This window comes from Eptatretus burgeri, chromosome 17, assembly GCF_056783735.1.
Source record: "Eptatretus burgeri isolate ZD-2024b chromosome 17, Ebu_testis_v1, whole genome shotgun sequence".
Lineage (NCBI taxonomy): Eukaryota > Metazoa > Chordata > Myxini > Myxiniformes > Myxinidae > Eptatretus > Eptatretus burgeri.
The window spans coordinates 47,227,852-47,249,107 of record NC_140977.1 but is presented as its reverse complement, the minus strand read 5'-3'; the positions used below and the strand labels follow the sequence as shown (position 1 = coordinate 47,249,107).

The 21,256-nt window shown below is 47.6% G+C and overlaps 1 protein-coding gene across 5 annotated transcripts in view; it reads left to right on the top strand.

Annotated features, from left to right (window-relative positions):
• Positions 1–21,256, top strand: part of LOC147010000 (transmembrane channel-like protein 7) — a 74,850-nt gene that overhangs the window by 20,566 nt on the left and 33,028 nt on the right. For 4 of the 5 annotated variants that reach the window (XR_015052655.1, XM_085861017.1, XM_085861019.1 and 1 more), the window contains exons 3-6: positions 6,973–7,381; positions 8,708–8,859; positions 11,143–11,295; positions 16,260–16,336. Coding sequence is in view for 4 of the 5 variants with exons in the window: in XM_085861017.1 (XP_085717143.1) it covers positions 6,973–7,381; positions 8,708–8,859; positions 11,143–11,295; positions 16,260–16,336 (791 nt within the window). In the remaining variant the exon portion in view is untranslated. The remainder of the gene's footprint in view (positions 1–6,972; positions 7,382–8,707; positions 8,860–11,142; positions 11,296–16,259; positions 16,337–21,256) is intronic. The other variant, XM_085861016.1, reaches the window with a different exon arrangement.

Below are 21,256 nucleotides of genomic sequence, written 5' to 3'. Positions count from 1 at the left end.
CGATGGAGCACGAACCACTCTCTCAGGGCGATGGAGCACGAACCACTCACTCAGGGCGATGGAGCACGAACCACTCACTCAGGATGATGGAGCACGAACCACTCACTCAGGGTGATGGAGCACGAACCACTCACTCAGGGTGATGGAGCACGAACCAATCACTCAGGGTGATGGAGCACGAACCACTCACTCAGGGTGATGGAGCACGAACCACTCACTCAGGGTGATGGAGCACGAACCACTCACTCAGGGTGATGGAGCACGAACCACTCACTCAGGGTGATGGAGCACGAACCACTCACTCAGGGTGATGGAGCACGAACCACTCACTCAGGGTGATGGAGCACGAACCACTCGCTCAGGGTGATGGAGCACGAACCACTCGCTCAGGGTGATGGAGCACGAACCACTCGCTCAGGGTGATGGAGCACAAACCACTCGCTCAAGGTGATGGACCACAAACCACTCGCTCAGGGTGATGGCACAGGAACCACTCTCTCAGGGTGATGGAGCACGAGCCACTCTCTCAGGGTGACGGAGCATGAATCACTTGCTCAGGGTGCCGGAGCACGAACCACTCGCTCAGGGTGCCGGAGCACGAACCACTCACTCAGGGTGATGGCACATGAACCACTCACTCAGGGTGATGGCACATGAACCACTCTCTCAGGGTGATGGAGCACGAACCACTCGCTCAGGGTGATGGAGCATAAACCACTCGCTCAGGGTGATGGAGCATAAACCACTCGCTCAGGGTGATGGAGTATGAGCACTCGCTCAGGCTGATGTGGCATGAACCACACGCTCAGGCTGATGTGGCATGAACCACTCGCTCAGGGTGACAAAGCATGAACCACTCGCTCAGGGTGCCGGAGCACAAACCACTCGCTCAGGGTGCCGGAGCACGAACCACTCGCTCAGGGTGCCGGAGCACGAACCACTCGCTCAGGGTGCCGGAGCACGAACCACTCGCTCAGGGTGCCGGAGCACGAACCACTCGCTCAGGGTGCCGGAGCACGAACCACTCGCTCAGGGTGCCGGAGCACGAACCACTCGCTCAGGGTGCCGGAGCCACGAACCACTCGCTCAGGGTGCCGGAGCACGAACCACTCGCTCAGGGTGCCGGAGCACGAACCACTCGCTCAGGGTGCCGGAGCACGAACCACTCGCTCAGGGTGCCGGAGCACGAACCACTCGCTCAGGGTGCCGGAGCACGAACCACTCGCTCAGGGTGCCGGAGCACGAACCACTCGCTCAGGGTGCCGGAGCACGAACCACTCGCTCAGGGTGCCGGAGCACGAACCACTCGCTCAGGGTGCCGGAGCACGAACCACTCGCTCAGGGTGCCGGAGCACGAACCACTCGCTCAGGGTGATGGCACATGAACCACTCACTCAGGGTGATGGCACATGAACCACTCTCTCAGGGTGATGAAGCACGAGCCATTCTCTCAGAGTGACTGAGCATGAACCACTCGCTCAGGGTGATGGCACAGGAACCACTCTCTCAGGGTGATGGCACACGAGCCACTCTCTCAGGGTGACTGAGCACAAACCACTCTCTCAGGGTGATGGAGCACGAGCCACTCTCTTAGGGTGATGGAGCACGAATCACTCGCTCAGGGTGATGGAGCACGAATCACTCGCTCAGGGTGATGGAGCACGAATCACTCGCTCAGGGTGATGGACCACGAATCACTCGCTCAGGGAGATGGAGCACGAACCACTCGCTCAGGGTGATGTGGTATGAACCACTCGCTCAGGGTGATGGAGCATAATCCACTCGCTCAGGGTGATGGAGTGCGAACCACTCACTCAGGGTGACAGGCCACTCAGACCGCGTGGCGCGGGGACGGGCCAAGCACGAAAACAGCACCAACTGCATCTCACGGGGATGGCCCGAATGGGCATACAGGACCGATACGACCCTCGTCCAATCTCCAGAAAACCGCCCAGGAGTTCGGTGCAAGGCTCCGAGCCGTGTCGCGCCGGATGTGCAAATGAGACTGCTTCCGGCCCCAGGAGCCTGGCAGGGCGGGGCTGGGACCCAATAGGGGAGCACGATTTGGGTGACGGCGCGCGCTTAGAGTCGTCACCGCACCCTTCACCCGGGGCTTATAAAAAGCTGATCGCGAATCCGTCCGCCCTCTCTCGCTCTCTCTGCACTTCCTCGCCTGCTTGCCTCGCCCGCTTCTCCGCCTGTTTGCCTCACCCCTCCTTCGCTTCTCTGCTCTGCCCTCTCTTCACCGCTCCTCATTGTCTGCCTGTCGCTGCATCTGCACTCGGGGTTGGTGTGCGACAGGCGATCTAAGACCAGTGAGGAGCACACATTTCCACGAGCCCCGGCAAAGTGATTGAGCAGGAGATAATGCGCCAACTCTTGATGTGGGATCGCTCAAACGGAGTGTCCCCCAAAAGCGTACTGGATTGCGTTGGTCGGTTGACCGCGCCAGGTATTGCGAGGCCTTTAGTTCTCATCTGCTCTCCTTCCTTCTGGCCACCTAATCTTCATTGGGTCTGTGTGTGTATGTGATGGCGCCTGTCGTAACCTAAATTAAGATTGTAGAAGATATAAAGGGATCAGTCTGCTCTGTGTCTGCTTTTGTAAATTGCTTGCCTTTTGTTGCACCCCACAAATTCCTTGCTGTTCCTGCTGTACATAATAATAAGCCCCATTTACTGTGCCACATACCTTTCCTCGCTAATTGTAAATAAATGCTTTATATAGAAATGTTCCCAGCTCGTTTTAGTCTTTTCCTTCATTGGTCCAGGATGGTCTGTATCCTTGCTTAGCCGGGACGTTATCCCCCAATGATCTGTTTCCTAGCCGGTACGTCCTTGGCAGTTACGCTTGGCTGCATCTGATCCGGAAAGGCGATCCTGTTTGAACAAGGCGTATCGAGGGCGTGTCCCCCGGTAATTAGATCACCTGAGCATTAGGTAACTGGTTTCTATGAGATGGAGGACACTAAGTCACATGGTTGAGTTATTGGCCTTCACGGTCGATTAGCGACCCTCCGTTATCAGAGTTATCCGTGTGCGACGGCCTGCGATTCCAGAATCTGGTGGGAACCCACGGTAGCTTCCTCCCCCCCCCCCCCCGTGGTCTTCTTGCCCCGACCCCGGGTCTGCAACAATATATATGCATATTATTTCTGGGTGAAGCACTTTCTTTCATTTATCTCATTATTGTGACATACACTCGGTAAAGTCACAATAAAAATCGGCAATTCCTCATAAAATCAACATTAAAACAAAAATAACGGCGCTCTGGCTGGCTGGGGAGAAGCTTTGCTTAAGGCCTGGTCACACCTTGACGTTTTAGCCAACGTATGCCGATTTTTGAATTTTTTTTCTAAAACGCTGGCACACGTTGAATACGTTATGGGTAAGTTTTGATAACATTGAGAGCACGCTGAAAAACACTGCCATACGTCGTTGTACGCTGGCTTTAAACGTTGTACTTTTCGGTTGTCCTCAAATTTTTTCATGCTTGAAATTTCACGACGTATGCCGGCGTATGACTCACACGTTCCGCTACGCTGGCCACAAGTTGTATGCACGGTCTGCGATCGTTGACAGACGTCAACACATGCTACTTGTAAGTTAATCATAAGTTGAGACACGCCGAGGTAATGTTTAGCGTACCCGAAACTTATTTCTAACCTATGATTAACGTGTTGTTGGCACGTTACGCGATCGTTGCCACACATCGACAGACATTACTTTGAAGTTACTCATAGGCTGAAAGACGTCGGTATAATGGATCGTCCTTGCGTCAGCGTCCACGGCCACGGCCAGGACACTTATTTGCAGCATTCTTCAAACTTTTCTTCGGCATGACGAGGATGTTCACACTTCGATGTCTAGCTTGGCTATGATTCCAATTGTCCATCGACAGCGTCTATTTAAAATAGTCGAGTTTGAGCGTTTTAACACGTTCAGAAGAAACGCTTCAAATTTCCAAACCCCAGCGTCAAAAAACAAAGGCGAGTGACAGCAATTTAAATCGTTCATTGTAAACAATGAAATAGCTCAGTGGTACCGTTTAAAAGTCGTTGAGTGTAAAAAAATATCCAATTGTTGAGCGCAAGCGTCTACTTTCAATAGTGGGGTTTGAGCGATTTAGCACGTTCAATAGAAACGATTAAAATTTCCGAGCGCCAGCGTCAAAAAACAAAGGCGAGTGGCAGCAATTTAAATCGTTCATTGTAAACAATGAAAATGGCTGAGTGGTACCGTTTAAAAGTCGTTGAGTGTAAAAAAAATCCAATTGTTGAGCGCAAGCGTCTACTTTCAATAGTGGAGATGCAGCCATTTAAATCGTTGAGTGGCAGCCTATGAACCTACCCGTGGACACGCGGACGCAAGGACGATCCATCGTAACCCACACCCTCCCCCTCACACTCACCTACTACTGCCAACATGAACAAACTATTACTAATACTAATACTGATACTGATACCGATACTGATACTGCTGACATGGACATCGACTCAAAAAGGACTCGAAAACACTGTTGGGTTCCCCTTTTATGAGCAGCATTTTTATATACCAATTCCCAAAACTGCTGGGAACACGTCTTTATATGGCAGTTGTAACCTAGAAACACGTTCATTTATTTATTTTTTGTCGACCGGAAGACGTCATTGGAATACGTCTACATACGTCAATGTGTGTTGGGACTATGTAAAGAATTGGTTCAAAGCACGTCAAACACAAGTTAGAAATAAGTTTCGCGTAAAAAAGACATTACGGCGACGTGTTTCGACTTATGAGTAGCTTATAAGTAGCCTTTGTGGACGTGTGTAAGCGTCCACATATCGTGTGTAAAACTTATCCCCATCGCATGCGGAACGTGTGTCATACGCAGAGTACGTCGTAAAATTTTGAACATGTTTAAAATTTCTTGACGTACTCTACTTACTACGACGTATGATAGCGTACTTTAGCGTTCTACTCACGTATACCAAACTTACTCATACCGTATTTGACGTGCCCCCAACGTTTTAGACACATTTTTCTTAGGTTGGCATACGCTGGCAAGATCGCCAAGGTGTGACCGCGATGTTGTCACTTCCATTTCTACGGCAGTTATGATTCGAATCGTTGTGCGTCAGCCTTTTAATAGGCTACGTCACGACATCGTCGGCGATGCGTGCAACGCGCTATGCCTAAGTTAGACTATCGTTGGGCATCGGTTGTGTAGGCCGACAACAGGTTCAGCATTCGTTGGTATAAGTTATCTATAACACAACGAAACGTTCTGTGTCCATTACTAATATGTTATGCATACGACCAACTCGTTATGAATACGTCCGAATCTTAAAAAAAAACATCAAAAGTTCAACGTCAGCCAGCGTTTTACATACATTTTAATACGTTGCCATCGCTGGCTAAAACGTCAAGGTGTGACCGGGCCTTTAAGGGTCGGAACTTCTGGTCGTCAGGTCAGAAGGGGAACTTTGTCGGGAACCAAACCAATTGCATTTAATTATTTATATTCCGTATGCAGAACGGAAATTAACACATGCCCCAAACGTTCCACAGTCTCCATGGAACTACATTGAGTTTAAGTAGTCATCACACAATCCTACATGACCTCAAACAAGGAAATGTGGTCACTTATCCCATCATTGCGGTGTTGAACTCCTTGGTTAACATTTGTGACAGCGATAAACATCAATCTTCTTGATGTTTTACGAAAGACTAAATAACCCGATCTTGATTGGGTGACCCAACCTGTCCATATAAGAAGAGCAAATCTGTTTGTTCGTTTCCCTTATAAGTTTCAACCCCCCCCCCCCCCCGGACCAATTTCCCCTAATTTTCTGTGCCACATCGTTTTCCAATGCGAAAGGTCACATCATCACAATAAACAACTTTCAATTCTTGAACAAATTTGTGTAAAAACACAAAATAACAGCACTTTGAAAGATCCAGTGTTGTATGTCACATGTGTCCCTTGACAGAGAGAGCTTGGAGAGCTTGGACTTCGAGGGTTGATGCTCTTTCGAGGATGGAACCAATTGCATTTAAAAATATTTATTTGAAGTTGAAGGACAAAACAGAGGGAGACTTGGACAAACAATCGGTGTTGGGAGGCAAGGATGCACGGGGTACACAGGTTGGGTACAGAAGGAAACTCTCAGGAAGGAATAAAAATGGAATGTTGGAAGGAAGATGGCTTGGGAGTGGGGAGGAGGGGATGCCCGGGGGTTAACGAGGGTTGAAAAGATCATGGTTTTGGATTGGAGATGATCTGGTTCAGAAAAGTTAACTTGGATTGAGGTGGAAGGAGCAGCTGCGGACCCGACCTGCACACATGTGGAGCAACCCCACTCTGGAAGTGAAGCCTTCGATCAATAAAACAATCGAAATTCATAAGCGAGATTAAGAGTCTTTCATTGAGCCCGAATTCGTTTCCACCCATCCATACGGCTCAATTGTCCGAGGAAGTTGGGTTTCCAGGTCCGAGTCCCATAATTCTGTGTCAATTTGTCCACCGTATGCTGATGTCCCTGCCTGTATCCACCTCAAAGTACACTGATGTCTCCTCAAGTCATCCATCGGCTTGCGTGATGTCTCCAAGCTCCTCCACAAGCTTTAGGCCCTGTCGAACAAGACGGTTCAAAATGATCACACCGAATTATTCCTCCTCACAGTAGATGCATCTCAGAAAACAGCTTTGCTTGGACCACCAGGTGTACATGTTGAACAAAATGGGTGGAGTTCAAGCAAACACAGTTGTTGTGTTCAAATGTTTTGTATGTCCAGGTAATATAATGATGCCATTTCAAACATATAATTAAATATTTAAACATTTTGTGTTCATTTCCTTTGGACATAGGATAACTGAAAGATATATACAGACAGTACTGATGTGGTATGTGTGCACATACAGGATAAATTATAATCTCATGTAATAATTATTATTGGAGCATTCCCTCTCGCATCACCCCCTGCCTCCCAGACCCAGAGAGTTCACAGTCAGAATCCCAGAGAGACGAAGATGCGGGTCCAAAGGAAGAGCAGACAAAGGCGGACGGCCACGGTGGGCCGCATTTCGAGCCTGGAATGGAAGTTTTGGAACCAAGTCTCGAGGCAGACTTGGAGTTAAATACAAGTCCGAAAGAATTCATCCTTATACGGACAGAGACGAAGAAAGAGAAAAAATTGGATGAGACTCATCCTGAGATGGACGGCGAGGAGTCATTCGAAGAGTCGCCACCAATTTCAAAGCCACAGAACCACGCAGAGCAAGGCCCAGAGATGGCCCTTGAGGAACCAGGGCGGAATCGAAGGTTGAACTTGGTGCAGGACGAGTCATGGAACGACGTACGAGTGATCCCATCGTGCCTTGCTGAGAAGAGACGTCTCCGGTAAGACGTGAACCCGTTCCCCAACTCAAAGCCACATGATGTACAAATGGATGGTTGATGTATGACCCACAGTAAGAGTGCGTCCCTTCATGGTTGATTCATAAGCTTGTCATGTATCAACCGTGACTCAGAAAAATTGTATTTTATGAGTGGACTGAATGTGATGAAATCCCAATTTTGATTCACCTGCTGTAGGTTGATGACATCGCAGGTGTACTGAACCCCCATTGATGCAATGCAATGTAGTATTCGATTATTTTTTTTTTCTACAGGTTCTAAGGCTCGTGGTGGAGCTCCTGCACACACATCTCACACCCATGGACATACAGACAAATACACAAGACACAGCACAGGGCTGTTGGATGAGACAAACACCCACTGAGCTCGGGGAAAGAGCCATCACTTCCCGGGGCACTCTGGGTCCCAGCGACGTCACAACAATGGCACCGCCTTTCTCACCGCACTCAGTGGGGCATTCCTGAAGCAGGAATTTCCTTCTCCCCATGGATGCCAACCTATGTTTCATTGCCCATGCTCTTAACCTTTTAAATGCCGAACATCAGTCTAGTAATGTCCCCCCATAAGGTGGATTTCAATGAGATGTAAGAAAAATTTTGGGGGGGGGAGGGGAATGTGGATGTCAGATGTTGCTACCTTCTTCAAAGGAGCACTTTTGTTCCAGACCCAAGTTGTCCCGATGCACATTAACGGTCAACCGCAATGTGTGGACTCGGACCCAGACACGTTTCCAACTATAACTCGTCTCGATGTGAGAAGGGATTTCCCTCGACTTCTCCCGGGTGTGTTGGTGTTTTCCACAATCTTGTTTGCAGTTGCAACATTACCTGGGTCTGTACAGACCGGCATCACCAAGTAAACCTGACCAGGTGAGGCAGGTATATTACCCCCTCACTGCTGGTAAGCCACCTGATTTTCTTCATGACAATTTGACAGACATGATCATTGCTCTTCGCCTATAGCTCAGGTTGCAGGAGCTTAGAATTAAAATCCTTCAACAGTGTTGCATTGAACACAACTTCTGGGATGCCGTTGCAGAGTCCTTACGACGATGTCACCGATACCTCATTGGCTATCTATTTAATTTATGCACACATTTGGGGGCGTCAAGGTCGAGAGGTATGTTCAGTGCATACAAGTGGGGTCTTACAACCCAATTGTCCTGAGGTTATCAAAGGGGTTTTGGATTGACATACATCAGGATTATTGTGATCCCTCTGGTCGATGATGACTCTATATAAATAACAGCAACTTCCCCAAAAATGTTTTTAAACACAAAGTTGTTTTTCTGTATTCCTTGCACCCCAGCGGAAAATTATCAGACCAGAAACGACTGGCCACGGGCCTGGAAAAGTACTGGTTCATTCTGCGATTCAAAGCTGCGGATTACCTCCGTATGAGGCTGTCTAGCTGGATGTACCTTTTGCAGCCATGGAGGCATCATCTCCAGACCATCGGCGGTGAGCGGTAAAACAGATTAACACGCACAAAGACTGGAACTCGGTGGAGTGCATACCTCCGCCAGGTGGAACAGGTTACGTTTTGTACCCCCCTGATAGAGCTGATCCGGATTCGTACCTGAACCAAAATCGAATCAGCTTGTTCTTGTCACTTCGCCAACTCATCCATCCACAACTTTTTCAGATGTCCTTATCACAGACACAGGGGTGAAAACATAACCAAGCTGTTAACTCACACCATAAACAAATCAAAACTAATTAAACAACATGCTTTATTGAGACTTCCATCCCAATATTAGCCTGGTGTTGGCTCAGTGGTTAGGGTGGTGGCTTGGGATCCAAGGGTGCTGAGTTCAAGCCTCGCTGAATTACTTCACCAGGGGGTTGACTCAGCCTGCCATCCTTCCGAGGTCGGCAAAATGAGTACCAGCTTGCTGGGGATGATCGAGTCATTCGAGTATCCTGCGTCGGAGTGGCGACCCGTCCAGGATTGTGCCCACTAGCCAAGGAAACTGCTTCGGCAGCACCGACGCTCTGCACAGAGTATGGTCCCAATGGATGGATGGATCCCAATATTCCCTCCAGGGCTTCAAGCAGGAGGTGCACCACCGTCTCATGTCATCCCCCATCTTCACCCGCAATCTTTATTTCCCCCATTAACCCAACCTTCTTACTTGCTGCAGTCTCAGTCTCTGCCACTCTCTCTAAACAAGTATTAAAAAAAAAACACGCCTGGAGCTTAAAATTGTGTGAAAAGGTGAAATATTCCTCATCAGCCCATCTAGTCCGATACATTCATGTAGCAAGACGAATGTAAACCTCAAGAATGAGAATGGGAATTAATGTGTTGGTACGTGGAAAGGGGGGTGGGGGGGGCATAGTTAGAATGTAGTAAGATCATAGTATGAACCGTGTGATTCACGTAGCGTAGATTTACTCTTGTAAACAAGGAAAATGTTAGAGTAAGTATTCGTGTAAAATGTGCACTGAGGAGGCAGTGAGAGTGAGTGTGAACGTAAAGGTATATACAGAGTAAGTTGGTAAAATGTCTGACCTCCTGTATGAGGTGAGGCCAGGCGAGGATTTTGGATGTTTCACAGCACATGTTAGCGCTGAGTGCTTTCCAATGACTGATAATGATCTGTCTGGCCAGTGTATGCGAGCCATGGCACAGAGATGTGCTGTAGGGCCCGGAAGAGACGATGGACTTATTTTTATTGGGTCCGTCCCATGGGGGGGGGGGTGGCCTGGAGGATGGATCTTCCTTCAGCAGCGGGCAACCAATCACTGGGCTAGCAGCAGGAGAAGGTGGTCCCAAGGTACGTTGAGGAGGGCCAGGGTGTGAAGAAGAATGTCAGGGCAAAGGATGGGGAGTCACAGTGGCTTGTGTTGGACACATATGGACAGAGTTGGAGCCAGACTTGCAGGGAAAAAGCAACTATTGACTTACCTTTGCTTGGCCGCCATCTTCTTCTCCTGTCGTCCACCACATTGTTTCTGCTATACCGCACGTCTCGAGTAGGACCCAGCCTGTACGCCAGCGGCCTACATCTACAAATCGCTTTGTGCCGTCCAAGACCTCACTTGGCCCTATTGTTCGTCGTCGTGTGAATCGGTATTGTCAGTGCCTTTTCAGGGTATATTCATATTTATTAATTGTACGTAAGCTTGCGTGACCCCTCATCTCTATCTGTGTTCGTTGACCGCTTGGTCCGCACTGTTTATCATAGTATCTCGTCTACCCTCTTCCCTGTATGTACTTTTTATAACAAAACACCATTATAATTGTAAGAGATCATCCTGCCTGTTGCCTCTTCTGGGCATTCCGTCGGCACTTTCGGTTTTTATTGAATGATCCTTGGGGAATGGTAACCGTACGTTAGAATAACTGAACGCAGAACATAGGACCGTTTACGGAAATCCACGGAGGCATTCATGAGATCTCCGGTGAGAGGTAAACACGCTGGTGAGCCTCAGACGCGACAGTATTATTGAGCATTGAATGCAACGCCAGTGAAATCCCCAGAGGTTTGTGTAAGGGCAGGGCAGCCGTATCTTGGATGTATGATTGGTCGAAAGAAACACGCATGTGATGTCACATGTTAACATGTTGTACACCCAATTGTAGACAAAAAAGGGAGTACACTGATAAATTCTGAGTACGCAAATGGTGTGATGTTTTTTAATTTTGGTTTATGATGGGACTTCAAAGTGAAGAACTGTTTTTGCGAGGAAGCCAAAGACCCAAAGGAGTCCCAACGTCCTTGTTTTCTCCCCCATCAGGTCGTTTTGGCTCTGCGGTGGAGGCATATTTTTCCTTCTTGAGATTCATCGTGGTTCTCAACATCTTCCTTGTCATGATGGTGCTCATGTTTGTCATGGTTCCTGCTGCCTTGCTTCATGCATCCAGCTCCAAAAGCCAGGATCGGAGCACCAGTAAGAGGGCTTGGCTATGGTGGGGATTGGGAATGTTGTGGAGCACTATGACCCTTTTCCAAAGGTAGCAAAGGTAGTTCCCATAGCATCCATGCCCTGAGGGCATTAAAAATCGACCATGATGTGCAAACCGGTCCAGACAGAGCAGAATGATTACCCCCCTTCCCTTTCCCCGGCACCCCTTCAAGATCATTAGTGAACCAGCTGAGATTTTACTGATACAGCCATTCTCCCAAGACCATAGCTTGGTTTTGAGAAAGTTGGAATCCAAATCCCCAAACACCTCTACCTTCAGATAGATTTTAAACTTTTCCTCCAATGCTGGTGCAGTGGGTGTCCTCATTCACTAATAGGCCACCACTGTGCAGGTGGATTTTGAGGAATGAACAAATCATTAACCACGGGCCAACAACACTGTATCTATTACTAAAAGGAGACACGTCTGCCCATGTGTGTGGCACGTGAAGAAGAAGCAGGATCTCGAGCTTTAATGTAGCGGTTCCTGCTTTCATAGAATAATAAAAAATGGAACCGTTGGAAGGCTAATAATCCATTTACTTCAAACAAAACTCCGTGTCCGTTTAATAATAATAATAATAATAATACTTTTAGCTCCTTTGACTTTTCGCTCCCCCACCCTGGGCTCCCTGGAAAAAAATCCAGCCGCTAGAGTATATGGAGGTTTTAATAACGGCCGGTAAAACGGCCGCTCGGGTATATTGAGGTTTGAATAGTGGCCGGTAAAATGGCCATGAGGGTATATGGAGGTTTGAATAAGGGCTGGTAACATGGCCACTTTGGTATATGGAGGTTTGAATAGTGGCCGGTAAAATGGCCACGAGGGTATATGGAAGTTTGAATAACGGCTGGTAACATAGCCACTTGGGTATATGGAGGTTTGAATAGTGGCCGGTAAAATGGCCGCTAGGGTATGTGGAGGTTTGAATAACGGCTGGTAACATGGCCGCTTGGGTATCTGGAGGTTTGAATTACGGCTGGTAACATGGCCGCTTGGATATGTGGAGGTTTGAATAACGGCTGGTAACATGGCCGCTTGGGTATGTGGAGGTTTGAATAACGGCCGGTAAAACGGCCACGAGGGTTCAAAGGGTGAATGCAGTGGTTCCAATGGCAACATTTATATTCTACGACAGCAGGAACCTTTTAGAAGGACACGGAAAGAGCACACAACATTACATACGGTAATACTTCTCAAAGCAATAGGAAAAAGTATAAAAGTACACTGAAGGAGCACACAAACAACTAGAACGGCACTTGGTAGAGCCCGTACCTCCGCCGAGCTGAGTAGCGTTTTATATCCCACTGATAGGCCGGATCAGGATCCCGACCTGAAATAAAATCGAATTGGCTCGTTCTTCTCACCAAACCACCTCATCCACCAAGTTTTGTCATAATTGTGAACCAAGCATTTGGGAGTCAAGAGGTTTTGATGTTGAAGAAGAAGGAATGGATTGTTCCTGATGGAGTAATGGAGTAAAAGCAGAGTTCCTGATGGAGTAAAAGCAGAGTAATGCTTTAAAAAAATACATTTAGAAGCGTTATGTTTTTTTTATTAAATAAATGTTAGGAAGTGATTTTAAGAGAGACATTTTATTTCGTAAAGATTCAGTTTGGGGGATATTGAAAAGGAAAAGGGAAATGAGTAACTGAGCACTGAGATAAGAGTTTAGATAAGAGTGAAAATTTGGTAAAAAAAAAATGGAGAGGAAGCACACTCAACATCACCAGTGTAGTAGGCCCAACTTAACTCGGGACACAAATTAAACAATTCAACACAGCAGGATGTGGTTTGGGAGAGAAAAACCACAGCCTGATTTGTGAGTGTGTCTGTGTCTGTGTCTGTGTGTGTGTCGAGGGAATAGTAAGATCTTGGAAGGGAGGGATTTAAGTAGTTATGGTGAGGTTTGTTTTTGGTCACTAAGATAATCAATGGCCAGCCTACATTCTTTGCTACAGGTGATGGATAGGTGTATGATGTCATAGGCACAAACTGGATCACACAAAGAATACGTGACTGAAACAGTGGGAATGTGAGCAGAACTGAGATGGAAACGCCGTCACGCAGTCGACTGATGGTAAATATGGTCAAGGTTGTTCCACAGGGCCAACCCCTCCAAACACACGACAGGGTTTAGTTTCTTTACACGACCCCAGAACAGAACAGGTGTTTATTTTAGTCGGACTTGAACCCACAATCCCGTTTCCAACCAAAATGTCCTGCAATCCCAGATAAGCACAACATGTTCGATTCTGTGGCCAAAGATAAATCGCAGAATGTCCACTGACACCATGTGGCCGCCATTGTTCCGACATTGGACTAACTTTGGGAAACAGATGTTGCTTTTATCGACGTTTCACCAACGTCAGACATCCTCTTGGGATCCACCCTCATGTGCAAACGTCAGAGTGTGAGCTGGGAAGGACAAAGTTTCCCTCATGTGTCTTCCTCCCCCTCATCCTGCTCTCATCCTCCCCCTCATCCTGCTCTCATCCTCCCCCTCATCCTGCTCTCATCCTCCTCTCATCCTCCCCCTCATCCTCCTCTCATCCTCCCCCTCATCCTGCTCTCATCCTGCTCTCATCCTCCCCCTCACCCTGCTCTCATTCTCCCCCTCACCCTGCTCTCATCCTCCCCCTCACCCTGCTCTCATCTTCCCCCTCACCCTGCTCTCATCCTCCCCCTCATCCTGCTCTCATCCTCCCCCTCATCCTGCTCTCATCCTCCTTCTCACCCTGCTCTCATCCTCCCCCTCATCCTGCTCTCATCCTTAACCTCACCCTGCTCTCATCCTCCCTCTCACCCTGCTCTCATCCTCCCCCTCATCCTGCTCTCACCCTGCTCTCATCCTCCCCCTCATCCTGCTCTCATCCTTAACCTCACCCTGCTCTCATCCTCCCCCTCACCCTGCTCTCATCCTCCCCCTCACCCTGCTCCCGTACTACCCTTCACCCTGCTCCCGTACTACCCTTCACCCTGCTCCCGTACTACCCTTCACCCTGCTCGCGTACTACCCTTCACCCTGCTCGCATACTACCCTTCACCCTGCTCTCACTCTGTTCTCATCCTCACTCACACCCAATCCCATAATTGTCCCATAATTGTAACTCCCTTGCAGTGTCCCTCGATGCTGCTGTTGGTGTGTTTCCCCGTTTTCCACTGTATTCTGCCTGTTCTTCTCTGTGTTGTTGCATAGAACAAAAGGGTCAAGTGGGTTAAAAAACAAAAAAATTATATACTAGATTGAAGCTCATGGTAGAACGACCTGAAAGAGGGTAAAATGGAAACATACCGGTGGTGACAGAGAGACAGAGAGACAGAGAGACAGAGACAGATTAAAAAAAAAAATAAAAAAAAAAACCTGCAAGCAAGATGGGTATATGCATAGTTAAAGGAGGTAGAAAAGAACACAAGTAGGGCAGGGGATGACATGAGATGGTCGTTCACCACCAGCTTGTATCGCTGCAAGGCCGAATGCGATTGAACAGCGTTTTCCTTTTTATACCAACTTACCCTCTGGAGATGACATATGAAAGATCTGGTGATTGCACCGCATCCGGAACATTGAATAAAAGTGAAAACCACAAAGTTCTGTCCAAAATACCTTCAGGCAACTGGCATTGCTTGCTCAGTTCCCAGGGTGCAACATTTTTTGACAGTACATGTTGACAAGGGAGTATTTTTAAGTCAATGATTTTGGACAAAACGGCTGATGAAACTTTGGAAATCTATGCTATAAAATTTAATTTGTATGTATATATATATATATATATATATATATATATATATATATATATATATATATATATATATATATATATAAATATAAATTTATATGTATAACCAGAAGGCATGTGATGTGACCAGCGAGAAAATCAAAACACGAGGAGTGTGACGAGCTGGTCACATCACATCACAATTTTCCCGCTGGTCACATCACGTGCCTTCTGTTTGAATGGTTTGCATTAGCAGGAACAATTGTCTAGGTGGCAGAGGGACGGTTGTTCTGTGCGGATTATGCGGTTGTACTGTGTGAGACATAAGAAGCATCCGTGGAGATGCTCACCATTACAGTCAGGATGTGTGTCTGATGTATAAACGACGAATGTATTCATCATTGCTTAGATATTTATTGGTATACCATCCTGATGAGGGCAAATAAGCCCGAAATTTGGATTGGTGGTTCCGTTTTATGTTTAACTGATGATGACCATGTAATCTTTGTCTCTTTGACAGTCATTGGGCTGACACCTGTGTGTTGGAGGTGATGCTTTGGTGTGCACTGTGTACAATAGAGATCAGCAGAGTGCTCGTCACACTCCTCATGTTGCAATACACCCACACCCACACCAAAAACTATTGAACCAAATTGTGGATGTTGCCTTAGTATGGTTTCTATATGAGTAGCATATCTGGGGGAGTGGGTTTGGTGTGGGGGGGAAGACCCTAGTTCTCTCTCTCTCAATGTATATCATATCTCGCCCTTGGTGGTATCCCGTATTACCAATCGTCTTCTTCTTATATAAAGAAAGTTTTGCCAACTAGATAATATGCATTATGGTGATGTTGAAATCTGAGTGAAAATCATTTTAAATTTTCACAATGTTTCATTTCACTCATTTTAAGCGGAGGTTCAAACCAAAGCATCAAACAATGAGCTTCGCAGCAAAGCTGAAGTAATCTTTGCTCATGCCGTATATAAGCAGCAACAATGGTTAATGAAGGTGATGTTAACCGACTTCCAAGCAGATGGAAAATGACCTCCGGCAAGTGATGGGGGTGAACAGAACAGGATGTTTGTGAAGTACAATATGATTAAATCAGTCGGTGAATCGACTGCTGAAAATGCCTTGTCCTCCACAATAGAACATTTGATTGATTATAATTGGAATGATGTATAACATTGAAAACACTGTAGCGATTATATCGTTGTCTGTCCCACCAGATTGTACTTCATACATGGTGAAAGTGGAACATTTCGACCTGTTTCCGGACCACCTGTTGGACGTTCTCTCTGGCACTGTGAGTTTGATTTGACAGTAGCGCTAATCGACACGGCCACGTCCACACACGCACATGCACACACACACACACACACACACACACACACACACACACACACACACACACACACACACACACACACACACACACACACACACACACACACACACACACACACACACATACACACACACACACACCTCTCTCTAATAAAATGCACACTTTGTCCGTGACATTGTTTCAATCCCAAAGTGATATTTGTAACAATAATTTCCTTCATGTGAGGGGCACTTCCTATTGGGGTAGTGCTGGTGAGAGTAGCAGGACTACTTCTGGTTAAAGTGGCGGAAGAAGCTGAGTTTATTCCCCGAGGAAAGATGACCCGTGTGACTAAAAAGGCAATGGAATGAGTAAATGAAGGTGAATAACTATGTGTATTTCCATATCCTGACAGCTCAGTCATCAAAGACCTTTAAAACCCAAGATACTCCCTTTGGGCAAAGGTCTGACATCTCTCAAAGCATGAAGCCAACTTGCCGGGTGACCTTCTCAGGTTTGAAGCGTGAATTCCAGGAAATTGTATCTGACATGGGTTATTATATATTACATCGCGTGCCCTCGCATCGAACTGAGCTGGACCAAACAAAATGGTCAAAACATACATCTACACTCTGACATGATTACTTGGTGTAGAAATAACTAAATTGCATACCGTCATCATCTTCTTCATTTGAAGCAGAACATCGTGCTGCAGGTAGAACAATTTGCTGTGGGTGTGGTAATACCACTGATGCAGTTCCTCATGTAGGTTAAAACAGGAATTTTTAATTTCTTCATGATACCGGTGATCCATCACCTCCCCTTCTCAAAGAACTCCGTAGGATTTTCAACTGCTACCAACGAATGGCAGCAGACAGGACGCCCAGTTTATCGTCGATCTGAGAAACGACACACACACATTGATGAATCGCCCTGCCTGTGAAACACCAGGATGACGGTTTATAGCTGGGTCAGGATTCAAACCCAGGCTAGCCAGCTCAGAGGCAAGCGTGCATACCTGTCGGCAATCTTGCCAGCCCTTGATAATGATTCTCTGTGTAATCAAGGACATTGGGAGACATCAGCACACGTTTGCATTGATCACAAGGACTATAGTAGACAATAGTCAAGTTGTTACAATACAGATGTACAATAATCACGCTCCTTTTTTTTTTTTTTTTTTTTTTTTTTTTTTTTTTTTGTATACCTTGGTCGAGGCTCGTATGAGAGCTAACACACAACTCACAGCAAGGAGGCATGAGACAAGAGGGGTGGGAGTGGAAGGGACAAAACATTGAGGAACAGACACAGGTGAACTGTGGAAGGGAGAGGGATGGGGATGGGACGGGGGAACATGGCGAGGAGAAGATGGACATTACAGGGACTTTCAGGAAGGAAAGCAGGAGAATTGAAGGAAGTGGGCTTGGGTGGATTATCGGGGGTAGAAAAGATCGAGGATTTGGATGGGGGAAGATAAGAGGTGGTGGTGAACAGCTGTTTTGAAAGCCTGGAGGGAAGAATGGGAAAGAATAGAGTGAGGAAGTTTATTCCAAAGGCGGGAAAAAAGAGGAATGAAAGAGTGAAGATGAGCAGTGATTCGTGATTTTGGTAGTTTTACCAGAATGGGGTTGTTGGCGGACCTTGAGCGCCCTGTGGAAATGTGGTTGGGACAAATCGCAGAGAGAGCAGGGGGGGCAAGGCTGGAGAGGAGTCGGTAGAAGACAGAAAGACCACCGACCAACCTGCGGTGATTGAGTGAGAGGCCCAAAGACTCAGCTTCATTGCGGGAGATGCCAATGATCTTAAAAGCCCTGGTTTCGACAGCGTGAAGTCGAGAAAGGTGGGAGGCAGGAGCACCAGCCCAGAGGGGAGAGCAGTACTCCATCAGGCTACGGACAAAAGCTTTGTAAGTAGTCAGGAGCTCAAGAGGGCCGAGGAAGGACTTTGCACGACGGAGGATTCCCAGTCGGCGACTGGCTTTTGAGGCAAGGTTGGAAATGTGACTTTCCCAGGAAAGGTCATGGCAGATAGTGAGACCCAGAAGCTTGAAAGAAAAGACTTCTTCCAGAGGATTGTTGAGAAAGTGGATGGGGGGTTTTGTAAACGGTCCTTTTCGAAGAGACATAGTGAGAGTGTGAGATTTGTGTGGATTGAAAGACATGTTCCACGTGTTGGACCAGTTTGTGATTTTATCCAGATCTGCAGTGAGCGAAGAAGCTGCTGCTTGCCGGTCTGAGGGATGACAGATGGTACGGCAGAGGGTGGAGTCATCGGCAAAGAGAAATAGAGGATTTTCCAGAGAGTCCGAGAGATCATTGATGAAAACCAGAAAAAGAACAGGGCCCAGAACGCTACCTTGAGGAACTCCAGCCTGCACAGGAAGAGGGGATGAAAGAACTCCATTTAGGGCCACACGTTGACTGCGACAGGAGAGGAAGTCTGCGAGCCATGAGTGGAGATGGCCTTGAATACCATGGGAAGAGAGTTTGGTGAGTAGGGCAGGGTGCCAGACTGTGTCAAAAGCACGTGATATGTCCAGGGATACGGCTCGGATTTCCTGTCTGGCATTGAGGACCTCCATCCATTGATGGGAGAGCAGTAGCAGCATATCCAGGGTAGAGTGACCTGGTCTGAAACCAAATTGATGATTGGAAATCAAGCCATTGGAGAAGAGGAAGGATTTCATGTCTGAAGCAATGATGGATTCCATAACCTTGCTGATGATTGGGAGAAGGCTGATTGGTCTGTAGTTACAGGGATCTGTTTTTGCACCTTTTTTATGCAGGGCAGTGATGTTAGCAGATTTCCAAGCAGATGGCAGATGACCTTGGGAAAATGAGAGGGTGAATAGAACAGAGAGAGGGTGAGCAAGAGCAGAAGAGCAGGCTTTGAGGACACGTGGGCTGATGCCGTCTGGACCGGTTGCAGAATCTGACTCGAGGTTTGAAAGCAAGCTCTCCACCTTGTCAGGAGAAAAGGATACAGAGTCCAGGGACAGTTGGGTGCGACTGGGTAAAGTGGGTAGAGATAGTGATGGGTTTGGGACACAAGATTTAGCTGCAAACACCGAGTTTAGACATTCAGCTTTATCACGTGTGGAATCAGCAGTGCGGCCATTTGAGGTAAGGGAGGGGATGGAGGGGAACATACACCAGAAACAGATTTGATTAAATGCCACCAGGATTTTGAGGAGGGAGAGAGGTTTGAGAGTTCAGACTTGAGATGAGAAAGATGTTGTTTTCTGGCTCTCCTGAGGGTAGATACACACTTGTTCCGAGCTTTGTGGAAAGAACTGAGATTGCCCTCAGTTGGGTTTGCTTTCCATGAGGCAAAGGCAAGTTGTTTCAGGACAACTGCCTCACCACAAGCTTCAGTAAACCAAGGGCGGGAGGAAGGGTAAGACAACTGAACACGAGAGGGGATAAATCTGTGCATGAGGGAGAGCAAGTTTCTTTGAAAGAATTCCCAGGATGAGTTGATGTTTGAGAAAGTAGTGATAGGAGACCAGTCTGTAAGTTTGATGGCTGCTCGGAGACCCTGCCAGTCGGCTTGATTGAAATGCCAGACTCGACGGCGGTGAGGTGGTTCTCTGATGACAGCCAGAGAGATGTCCACTTTAACAAGGACGTGGTCAGAAGAACCAATTGGAGCGAAGGAAGAGCAGCAGATATTGTCAGGGAAATTTGTCAAAATCAGATCCAGAAGAGATGGAGTACCATTGGTTGAGATCCGGGTCGGGAAGTTGACCGATTGAGTCAGTCCCAATGAGTCACAGAAAGCTTTTGCTGATGTCCCATGGCAGGTGAGAGAGGTACCCACACCTAGCCAACTGGCGTGATGACAATTGAAGTCGCCACATAAGAGGAAGAGAGTTTGGATGAGAAGATAGAAGATGGTCCATGTTTTCGGAGAGTGAGGTGTAGATGGAAGTCATCACTGTTCGGTGGACGGTACAGTACACATATAAACATGAGGTGGGAGTGGAGGGGAAGCCGAAGCCAGAGGTATTCCTGGGGGTGTGGGGGAGTGAGAGCAGTGCAGGGAGAGTGAGGAATAGAGTCTTTGATGAAGAGAGCAACACCTCCACCAGGACGAGGCTCAGGTCTGTCATACCGTAAGAGGGAGTAACCAGGGAGTGATACTTGGGAGTCAGACACGTCTTGGGAGAGGAAAGTTTCTGTTAGGCAGATAATGTCTGGTTTGTCAGTGGCAACCTGCATGGAAAGATCTGAAAGGTTTGAGCGAAGGCCCCGGATATTTGAGGTCCACACTTTTAATGAAGAGGTAGGGGAGGAGGCTTTGGGTGCAGGAGGTGGAGGGGGCGGGGGAGGGTAGGACGAGGGACGAGGGGGGGAGGTAAGGAGGGTTGCTGAAGGAGTGTGGGGTATTGCAGAATAGCGAGGGGAGGGGGCCGAATGAGGAGGAGAAAAGGCTCTGTGGTGCTGGGAGAGAGGGGGGGACAAGAGACAAGGAAGATGGCAGTTGAGGATTTGAGGAGGTGGAGTGAAGAGATGGAGGTGAGAGGGCAGTGGAGGGAGGCAGGTTGGTGGATGAGAGGGGGGCAACTTAGAGAAGGAAGAGTGAGGGGGATGAAAGGTGGGAGAAAGGTGAGGGGGGAATTTTGAAAGAGGTGAGAGGGAGGCTTGGAGGGAGAAGAGTGGGATGGTTGCTTTGAGAGTGAGAGTGAGGGGTGAGGGGGGTGAGTTGGCACTGAAGTTGGAAAAAAAGAATGGTTGATGGAAAGCGAGCATCCATGGCAAACTGTGGTTTTTAAAAGTTTTAGGTCAGAGATGCGATTTAACACAATTCTTGATGGATGCAATGAAGGCGAATTCAGAGCATGGAGAGAAGAAGCGCTGTAATAGTTGGATTTTTAGGCAAGGAATGAAGGAGGTCGAA